The sequence below is a fragment of the Triticum urartu genome, chromosome 2 (assembly GCF_003073215.2).
Source record: "Triticum urartu cultivar G1812 chromosome 2, Tu2.1, whole genome shotgun sequence".
Lineage (NCBI taxonomy): Eukaryota > Viridiplantae > Streptophyta > Magnoliopsida > Poales > Poaceae > Triticum > Triticum urartu.
This window is the reverse complement of record NC_053023.1, coordinates 626,985,924-626,996,521: the sequence shown is the minus strand read 5'-3', so window position 1 is coordinate 626,996,521 and position 10,598 is coordinate 626,985,924. Positions and strand designations below refer to the sequence as shown.

The 10,598-nt window shown below is 48.6% G+C and overlaps 1 protein-coding gene and 1 long non-coding RNA gene across 5 annotated transcripts; one reads left to right on the top strand and one right to left on the bottom strand.

Moving 5' to 3' along the window:
- Positions 1 to 255: 255 nt before the first annotated feature.
- On the bottom strand, positions 256 to 1,568 carry LOC125533813. The gene has a single exon (XM_048697156.1). It carries the CDS (start codon positions 1,538 to 1,540, stop codon positions 416 to 418), a length of 1,125 nt encoding a protein of 374 aa, XP_048553113.1. The 5' UTR covers positions 1,541 to 1,568; the 3' UTR covers positions 256 to 415.
- Positions 1,569 to 3,954: 2,386 nt separating this feature from the next.
- Positions 3,955 to 6,589, top strand: LOC125539271. 4 transcript variants are annotated; one of them, XR_007296781.1, is made up of 5 exons: positions 3,955 to 4,191; positions 4,318 to 4,369; positions 4,506 to 4,563; positions 4,681 to 5,045; positions 5,144 to 6,589. It is a non-coding gene; the product is annotated as an uncharacterized LOC125539271 (long non-coding RNA). The 4 variants fall into 4 exon arrangements; XR_007296783.1 differs by having other exon boundaries at positions 4,506 to 4,579; XR_007296780.1 differs by having other exon boundaries at positions 3,955 to 4,369.
- The last annotated feature ends 4,009 nt before the right edge of the window (positions 6,590 to 10,598 follow it).

The following is a 10,598-nucleotide window of genomic DNA, read 5'->3' as shown; positions in this document are numbered from 1 at the left end:
TCACAAGGAAGCCACGGTCCAATTTTTTTTGCATATGGACCGTCTGTTGGAGCAGCGTTTTTTGCCCCAGACGGTCCGAAAGTTAGTTATTTTTACATTTGGATCTATTGAAGATGCTCTAAGTCACCGTCTCACCAACAAAGTGAGTGATATGCACTATTTTGAACATTTGTTAGCTAGTTACAACGAAATTTAGAGGCTAAAGTTAGCCCCCCCCCGCCTATAACAATGTAATGTAACTAAAATGAACGATCGTGGTAATCATGCATCTCTGGATCAAGTTACAGCTACTTCACAGTTTACATCGATTATTTTTCGTAATAAATAAAGTATTATAACATAGTACATAAAGAATATTGTAGGATAAAAATTCAAATGCTACTATTCCTTTGTTCCAAATGTGCACTTGTTTGTGTCACAAGGTGGCACGGTACTCGTTCTCCAGCTCGTCCGGCGTGGTGCGCGACCCGCACGCTGACGGCGCACGGACGTGGCCGACCATGGCCACGCGCAGCGCCTCCTCCTCGTACGCCCGCCGCTCCATCTCCGCCATCTCCGATTTGCGCCGCTGGACGCTCAGCATCGCGACGAGGACGAGCCCCAGCAGCACCGTGCCGCCCGCGCCCAGCGCCGCGCCGAACAACGCCAGCTTCCACTTGCTCACCTCCCCGTCCTCCGCCACCGCGTCGCCGTCGCCTACGCCGCCCAGGACGAGCGCGACGTGGCCTTGGTCCCTCAGGTGGCAGGTGTTGGTCCCGGCCTGCACGTCCGTCACGGCGACGCTGCCGTTGAGCCACACCGCCATGCAGAGCGGCACGGCCCCTGGCTGGAGCGCCGGGACCGCCATGGAGAAGTTGACGCGGATGGCCGCGCCCGTGACGCGGACCTGGAGCGGCGCCGTGCCGTCGCGCGGGTCCAGGCCGTAGAACATGAGCCCGAGCACCGGCGACGCGATGCGGTAGCCGCCGCCTCTCGCCGCGTGCTCGTCGTAGACGGCCGAGAGGTTGCCCATATTGACGCGGACGGCGAGGAGGTGCGCGCCGGCAGCACGGCCGGGCACGACGAGCCCCGGGGGCACGGAGAACTCGCCGAAGAGACGGACGCCGTGCCGGCTGAGGCTGCCGGAGCGGAACCGCGACACGCTGCCGTCGACGGCGGACAGGCTGGCCGGGAGCGAGAGCGGGTACGTGACGCCCGTCCGCCGGTGCTTCCCGTTGTAGCACTCCTCCGCGGCCTCCATGATGACGTCGTCGATGAGGGCGGCGTCCTGCAGCTGCAGCGCGCCGCACGGCCACGCGAGCGCGACAACGGCCGCGGCGAGCATCAGCAGCAGCACGGGGAGAGCCTCGCGACTCAGGCCGGCGGTCGGCATTGCTGGAAATAATAGGAGGAGCGGGCAGCATGGGGACATTTTTGTTGGAGGGGCGAAAGCGAGCATGATGGCGACGCGCAAAGCAGAGCTTCTTTGCAATGCATGGCGTCGAGAGCAGGCCCGTTGGCATTGTTCTCTTGTGGGAGCTGTGGCTTGCGAGTGAAGCATGGGCACGAGGTAACAACATGGCTAGGAAGGACGCCCGATCAAAGTCGATGGGGAGGATGATGATGGTGCGGTGTATTATTACGTGCAACGGGCGAAAATGTACGCAGGGGAGCGGTGTCAATTCGGTGGGACAGTCGACACGCGCCTTGTAGGGCTGTTGATTAGCCCCGGTGATGAGGGGGCAGGAAAGCGTTGCCACTTGCGAGACATGGGCTGGTGACCAAGGTTCTTGGCCTCTCCAAAGGAGTAGCCATTCATGCCGGTGTAGCGAGCTCTGCCGTTTGTCAAAGAACAAAAGAGGCCTTTTCTAGGAAACTCTACCGGCACAGCGTGATCATCTTTGCGCTATGTACCTATGTGTGCAATGGAACGTTCTGATTTCCGAGAGAGAAAGATAACAAGTAACCTGCCACAGGTTGTATGCCTGACAGAGTGACAGACGGAAGAACAGAGCACGTTCTTCATTCAGAACATCGCGCGGCAGAGTGCGGTGCCAAGCAGGGATTAGCCGAGTAGGGATCTCACGCGGATTGGTCATTTCTAAGGCATTGCTCATGATTTTTGCTCTAGATATACCACGTCCTTGCAGTTGATTGAATTCATTGTCGGATGCAGTTATCCTGACGGTACGTAGTGCTACTGCTACTGTCCACTGCGGCACACCTGAGGTACAAAGGTCGCTGAAAATTTCATCAGAGCCGATGCGATGATCCCAAGAGATTCAGCACTCACCTCTTGTGATACTCGGAACCCTCTTGGTTCTGATCTGGAAAATCTACTGCGCACATGCAGTACATGCAGGTTTTGTTGTCAGCTTCAGTGACTTTGTCCACTTGGAGGAGGAAGGACACGAGGCCTCTGGAGCAAGGAGTTCTTTTGTGTTTCCGAGCAAACTCGATCGGGCTGAGATGATTGCGCGGCCGTCGGCGTGCTCGGGGCAGCATTAGGCTTGTCCACGAACTGTCTCCTCGATCCATAGGGCGGTATAATTGAGGGCCCAAGCGCGCATTATATTATTATTACAGAGCACCAGCCGTTAACACACGGTGGAAAAGCTTCTTTTCCCGGACGAAACGGGCGTTAAACATATGGTTTAGAAGTTGCTGTTTTCCCAAGGTGTCATCGTGGGTTGTCCCCCACCCGGGGCTCTCGGTGATAACCTTGGTCCTGCATTTGCTTGACCGGGTAGTGGCGGCGCTCTAGCGTCGTTCTCTTCTTGGATGCTCTGTCTTGTGAGCAAGGTCCCACAATGCTGGTTGTCAGGTGGGTTTCGCGGACGGCAGCTTCTTCTCCTTGTGTGACGATTTCGTGCTCTCAAGGGGAGCCGGGTTTATATGAAGTGATTATGTCCGGAGGCCTCCTCTCATGCCTTGGTGTCAGTTTCCATCTAGGCTCTAGTGTGAGCATTCCTCGCCTGACGGTGCGACGCCTTTCGAGCCACGCAAGGGAGCGGGTGGGCTCCCTTTAGCGAGGAACTGGGTGGCACTGTTGGCGCGGGAGCGGCTACAATGCAGATCCGGAGCTGCCCCTGGTGTCCACCTTCGACCGCTCAAACGAAATGCGGAGGGCCAGCTCCTCCTCGATGACGAGGTCGGAGCCGAAGTGGCTGTCGAGGCTTGACATATCCCGTATTTGATCGAAATCAGACAGGAGAGAGTGCGGACGGAGCGAGAGAGGAGAATGAGTGAGCTAGGGTTTGGAGAGGGGATAGATTGGGGGTTTTTGTGCGACAATCATGGGATCGGTGGTGGGCCGGGATGATGTGGCAAACTCACCCGGACGTACCCAGGTCGCCCCATGTCCGCCCTTCATTTGGGCTGAATATGAGGGGCGGTGGGCAGCCCAGGCGTTTGAGACCGGTTTGAGACGCTTTGGTGGGTTGGTTTTTTGTGACCGATCTGCTCGCCCGGGTGTTTGAGACGGGCTTAAGACGTTCGGTTAAATGCTCTAATAAATTCGGATGAAGGAACTATTTTTTTACTAAGTGTTAGAAAGTGGATTTTTGTTTCTTGAAATATTAGAAAGTGGATTTCGGTAGTACCTAGGTTCCAAAAATGATCTTCCATTAGATTTTCTAACTTTAATCATCAGCTTACACTATATCTTTTTTCATACGCCTCCCAAAAATAGGAGTTGGGTTTCATTAAGGACAGTATAACCGCATCTAATCCTTGCCCTCACAGCGATTTGGATTTTCAGCCGTCCGTTTTATTGATCTCGAAGTTCCTGGCCGTCAGATTTATTGTGAAAAGCAATCTGTTTCGCGGTGTGGCTAATCTAGCCCAGCTGTCCTGTGGGCTGCTGCTCCACGGGCCAAAACGGACGCCTGTGGTGCATTGGGCCGTCCGCCAGCCGCCAGCCCATTTCTAGCGCTAAAAGAAGGTCTGCTAGGCTTGCGAGGCGTAGGAGCCGGAGCAACAAAGGAGCGGCCGGTGTGCATCGCTCCATTGGATCCATCGCAGGTGCGAGATCGAGCAAGTCGATGTGTGCGCTGGGATCAGCCGGAGGAGCGGGATCCAGGTCCAGCCGATGCAGTCCAGTACGTGAGGGAGGGTTGGACTGTTGGACCGGCCAGTAGCGCTACCACAACCTCGCCCCCATGCTCCGCCGCGGCGCCGCCGCCGTAGTAAGTCTACGACATCACTAGCACGGTGAGAGAGATCTTCTCTTCTCCTCGGTACTTCATTTAGCGATATTCTCTGAATATGTGCCGGATGAGTTGATCGTCTGCTTTCTGTTCACGTTAATCTGTTTGATTTTTTCTGTGTGGGCGTCAGGACTCTTACATCCGAGCAATGAAGAGGTGGGTTGACGAGCTTCAAAGACTAGGTATAACTAAACATGTTTCTGTACTTCCATCTTGTCGCACTGCTTCAGTTGGATCCAAAGAACACTCTGCCTTTTGTCGGTGGAAGTCATCTGTATGCCAGTGCTTAGATTTTTATATATGCACATGTCCAAACAGGGAACCCAGGTTTGGTAATGGCGTTAGTGGGCAACAAGGTTGATTTAGAAAACAAGAGGTAGGTTGGCACACAGGTACACACATTTTGCGGACAAAAATTTCAAAACCCCAGTGCTCCATCTTTCAGTCAAACCCATCATCATCTCTGTTTTTTTCTCTGAATGCGAGCTAACAGGAGGCGCTGGAGATGTCAGTGAAGATGGCGACCTAGCCCAGGCGATACGGCGTACGGCTCTGCGGGATTGGAATGATTCAGGCCTCCGGACCGCACGCCAATTCACGTTCATGCCAATCTCGTCTTGCTGTTCGTATGTTCGTGAGCGAAACTGTTCCGCCGGGAATTGAAGGCAAACAATTACTCTTCAGTTTCTCTTCAGGCATTCATGTTGGATGATGTCTCTCTCTCGCCGGCGTTGATTAATGGATGTCTGCCTCTCTGTTTTCCCATCCTTCAGCTGCCGTGTATATATGCTTCCTCGCTAACCTTTTTCAATCCGGCGACAAAACATCCATCAACAATTCAACATGGTGCTCTGCTAGGTTCCCCTATAATCTTCATTTTTCCCCATTCATATAATGATTCCTTCCACCACAGGATTACATTGTGCTAATTTCCTCTCAATCAAAAATTTGTACAGGCGTTGTTCATACTGGCTTATGCTCAATTGATTCAGGCAGATCTTGGAGACTGGATGTCGCATTTTTTTATTTCAGGAATTCTCAGCTCATATCTCCAATGGTTTCTAGAGCAGGTAATTACTTCAGGTGCACTGCTAGACCTTATCTTTTACCATCCATTTTTTGTATAGTGTATGACTGCTTAGATTACGTGTTTCTAAGTTAGGATATTTACTGTTGTTGGACAGATTACTTAGAGTTATACAAAAAAAAGCGCAAAAGTGTTACCATGCTGTTCTAGAAGGGTGTAAAACCTCAACATCTTCTTCTTTTATCCATACATGAGGAAAGCCGAATAATTATGTGGACAATTTCTTTATCCATACATGAGGAAAGCCAAATAATTATGTGGAAAATTTCTTTATCCATAAATGAGGGAAGCCGAATTATTATGTGGACAATTTCTTTATCTATACATTTGGAAAGCCAAATAATTATGTGGACAATTTCTTTATACATACATGAGGAAAGCCAAATAATTATGTCGACATTTTTTCCTTAAATGCATGGTGCAACATGTAAATGAAATCGCTCGGCCCATATTAGATAAAAATAACATGAATGCTTAATTCAGGACCATTGCGTGATGCCACAGCCGGATACAGTTGTCTCTCAGCAAAGAGAATACAAATGCCCTTATAGGTTATCTGGTTACCAAAGATAATGCTTACCTGCTATTCATGTACATAATAATCAACTGAAATTGATTCCTTCTGTATTACCCTTCTGCCTAATCAGCTACGTATCATGGTCGTTCACATCTAACGACACCTTATTATACAATGGAATGCCTATTGCTTTGGTTTCTTTATACGCTAACCATCAACTCTACTTGTGTGTTGTTTAATTGGGAGTTGGGTACGGTACTGGAGAATATACAAGGAGAGATTTGATTCCTCAGGTCACAACCAGCACCTCCACCCCTTATAATTTTGTTTTCTAAAATTACTTCTTAACTTCTATTATTCTGCTTACATATGATGTAGCCTTTCAAAATATGTTTTATTTGGTCGATTGGCTTTTCCAACTATTGGTGATTATAGGTCAAGTTTTGTGTATGAGCCTAATGCCAACCCTGTAGGATTTGTTCTTTAAATGATGGTTAGCTTTGGTGCCAGAGGGTTCACAGTGTGATGCTAAGTATTATGAAAACAAGATGCCCAGTTGCAGTAACCAGCAAGTCACCTCTCTACTACTTATGTCAGGTTTTGGAGGTTATAAGGAGCTTTCTTTCTTGTTTGATCATACCATGTACTTTGTGTGATGATTGCAATATCTTCTTGTGGATCTTACATAACAAGAAAAGATATCAACTAACAGCTTGGTTCCATGGTTATGTACACTTAGAAATACTTAGTTACCTAGGATCTTCCTGTTTACTCAATGCAAAATTTTATCTTATGGCATATGAACTATAGTTTGGGTTACTCTATTTTGGCATGTTTTGCACATATTGCTACTCTGCTGTACATGTCGTATGCCATACTAGGGTATTACTACTCTGTATTATCCTAATTTTGGCGCTGGGCTACTTTCCGAGTGTTTGGATCTTCTATAAGATTTAGTTGGTTGAAAGATAGATCTAAATTATGTTGATTCCAAGTAGTAAACCGATTTTCAACTATTCATGCAGTCAAATTTTAATAGAATATCATGTCCATCTTTGAGACCCTTCTATGAGAACTCATATTGGTTCATCGAAAAAAGAGACGGGCGCAGCAACGCGCGCCAATCATGATCTAGTTACAATCATAACGGAACAGATTGTCCAGACAAAGAAAATTGAAACAAAGAAACTACGAAAAGAAAAAGAAAAACAAAAAGGACCAAACAAAAAGCATCTGAAGGATGCAAAAGAGAAATACCAGGCAACACCAAGGGTCGCCGATCCAGCCTACAAATCCGATCCAGGCAACGCCCTATATGTTGGGTTTCGTAGTAATTTCAAAATTTTCCTACGCACACGCAAGATCATGGTGATGCATAGCAACGAGAGGGGGAGTATGATCTACATACCTAGTAGATCGACAACGGAAGCGTTTGGTTGATGTAGTCGTACGTCTCCACGATCCGACCGATCAAGCACCGAAACTACGGCACCTCCGAGTTCTAGCACACGTTCACCTCGATGACGATCCCCGGACTCCGATCCAGCAAAGTGTCGGGGAAGAGTTCCGTCAGCACGACGGCGTGGTGACGTTCTTGACGTACTACTGCTGCAGGGCTTCGCCTAAGCACCGCTACAATATTATCGAGGACTATGGTGGCTGGGGGCGCCGCACACGGCTAAGGAATAGATCACGTGGATCAACTTGTGTGTCTCTGGGGTGCCCCTGCCTCCGTATATAAAGGACTAAAGGGGGGGAGGCGGCCGGCCAAGGAGGGCGCGCCAGGAGAGTCCTACTCCCTCTGGGAGTAGGATTCCCCCCCCCCCAATCCTAGTTGGAATAGGATTCGCGGAGGGGGGAAAAGAGAGAGAGGGGCCGGGCCCCTCTCCTTGTCCTATTCGGACCAAGGGAGGGGAGGGGCGTGCGGCCCATGGAGGGCTGCCTCTTCTCTTTTCCACTAAGGCCCATCATGGCTCATTTAGCTCCCGGGGGGTTCCGGTAACCTCCCGGTACTCCGGTAAAATCCCGATTTTACCCGGAACACTTCCGGTATCCAAACATAGGCTTCCAATATATCAATCTTTATGTCTCGACCATTTCGAGACTCCTCGTCATGTCCGTGATCATATCCGGGACTCCGAACAAACTTCGGTACATCAAAATGTATAAACTCATAATATAACTGTCATCGTAACCTTAAGCGTGCGGACCCTACGGGTTCGAGAACAATGTAGACATGACCGAGACATGTCTCCGGTCAATAACCAATAGCGGAACCTGGATGCTCATATTGGCTCCTACATATTCTACGAAGAACTTTATCGGTCAGACCACATAACAACATACGTTGTTCCCTTTGTCATCGGTATGTTACCTGCCCGAGATTCGATCGTCGGTATTCCAAATACCTAGTTTAATCTCGTTACCGGCAAGTCTCTTTACTCGTTCTGTAATACATCATCCCGTAACTAACTCATTGGTTGCAGTGCTTGCAAGGCTTAAGTGATGTGCATTACCGAGAGGGCCCAGAGATACCTCTCCGACAATCGGAGTGACAAATCCTAATCTCGAAATACGCCAACCCAACATGTACCTTTGGAGACACCTGTAGAGCTCCTTTATAATCACCCAGTTACGTTGTGACGTTTGGTAGCACACAAAGTGTTCCTCTGATAAACGGGAGTTGCATAATCTCATAGTCATAGGAACATGTATAAGTCATGAAGAAAGCAATAGCAACATACTAAACGATCGGGTGCTAAGCTAGTGGAATGGGTCATGTCAATCAGATCATTCACTTAATGATGTGATCCTGTTAATCAAATAACAACTACTTGTTTATGGTTAGGAAACATAACCATCTTTGATTAACGAGCTAGTCAAGTAGAGGCATACTAGTGACACTTTGTTTGTCTATATATTCACACATGTATTATGTTTCCGGTTAATACAATTCTAGCATGAATAATAAACATTTATCATGATATAAGGAAATAAATAATAACTTTATTATTGCCTCTAGGGCATATTTACTTCAGTCTCCCACTTGCACTAGAGTCAATAATCTTGATTACACGGTAATGATTCTAACACCCATGGAGCCTTGGTGCTGATCATGTTTTGCTCGTGGAAGAGGCTTAGTCAACGGGTCTGCATGTTGGGTTTCGTAGTAATTTCAAAAAATTTCCTACGCACACGCAAGATCATGTGATGCATAGCAACGAGAGGGGAGAATATGATCTACATACCTAGTAGATCGACAACGAAAGCGTTTGGTTGATGTAGTCGTACGTCTTCACGATCCGACCGATCAAGCACCGAAACTACGGCACCTCTGAGTTCTAGCACACGTTCAGCTCGATGACGATCCCCGGACTCCGATCCAGCAAAGTGTCGGGGAAGAGTTCCGTCAGCACGACGGCGTGGTGACGATCTTGACGTGCTACTGCTGTAGGGCTTCGCCTAAGCACCGCTACGATATTATCGAGGACTATGGTGGCTGGGGGCGCCGCACACGGCTAAGGAATAGATCACGTGGATCAACTTGTGTGTCTCTGGGTGCCCCTGCCTCTGTATATAAAGGACTAAGGGGGGGAGGCTGGTCGGCCAAAGAGGGTGCGCCAGGAGAGTCCTACTCCCTCTGGGAGTAGGATTCCCCCCCCCCAATCCTAGTTGGAATAGGATTCGCGGAGGGGGAAAAGAGAGAGGGGGGGCGGCCACCTCTCCTTGTCCTAATAGGACTAGGGGAGGGGGGAGGCGCGCGGCCCATCTTGGGCTGCCCCTTCTCTTTTCCACTAAAGCCCACTAAGGCCCATATAGCTCCCGGGGGGTTCCGGTAACCTCCCGGTACTCCGGTAAAATCCCGATTTCACCCGGAACATTCCCAATATCCAAACATAGGCTTCCAATATATCAATCTTTATGTCTCGACCATTTCGAGACTCCTCGTCATGTCCGTGATCACATCCGGGACTCCGAACAACCTTCGGTACATCAAAATGCATAAACTCATAATATAACTGTCATCGTAACCTTAAGCGTGCGGACCCTACGGGTTTGAGAACAATGTAGACATAACCGAGACACGTCTCCGGTCAATAACCAATAGCGGGACCTGGATGCCCATATTGGCTCCTACATATTCTACGAAGATCTTTATCGGTCAGACCGCATAACAACATACGTCGTTCCCTTTGTCATCGGTATGTTACTTGCCCGAGATTCGATCGTCGGTATTCCAAATACCTAGTTCAATCTCGTTATCGGCAAGTCTCTTTACTCGTTCTGTAATACATCATCCCGCAACTAACTTATTAGTTGCAATGCTTGCAAGGCTTAAGTGATGTGCATTACCGAGAGGGCCCAGAGATACCTCTCCGACAATCGGAGTGACAAATCCTAATCTCGAAATACGCCAACCCAACATGTACCTTTGGAGACACCTGTAGTACTCCTTTATAATCACCCAGTTACGTTGTGACATTTGGTAGTACCCAAAGTGTTCCTCCGGTAAACGGGAGTTGCATAATCTCATAGTTATAGGGACATGTATAGGTCATGAAGAAAGCAATAGCAACATACTAAACGATCGGGTGCTAAGCTAATGGAATGGGTCATGTCAATCAGATCATTCTCTTAATGATGTGATCCCGTTAATCAAATAACAACTCATTGTTCATGGTTAGGAAACATAACCATCTTTGATTAACGAGCTAGTCAAGTAGAGGCATACTAGTGACACTTTGTTTGTCTATGTATTCACACATGTATTATGTTTCCGGTTAATACAATTCTAGTATGAATAATA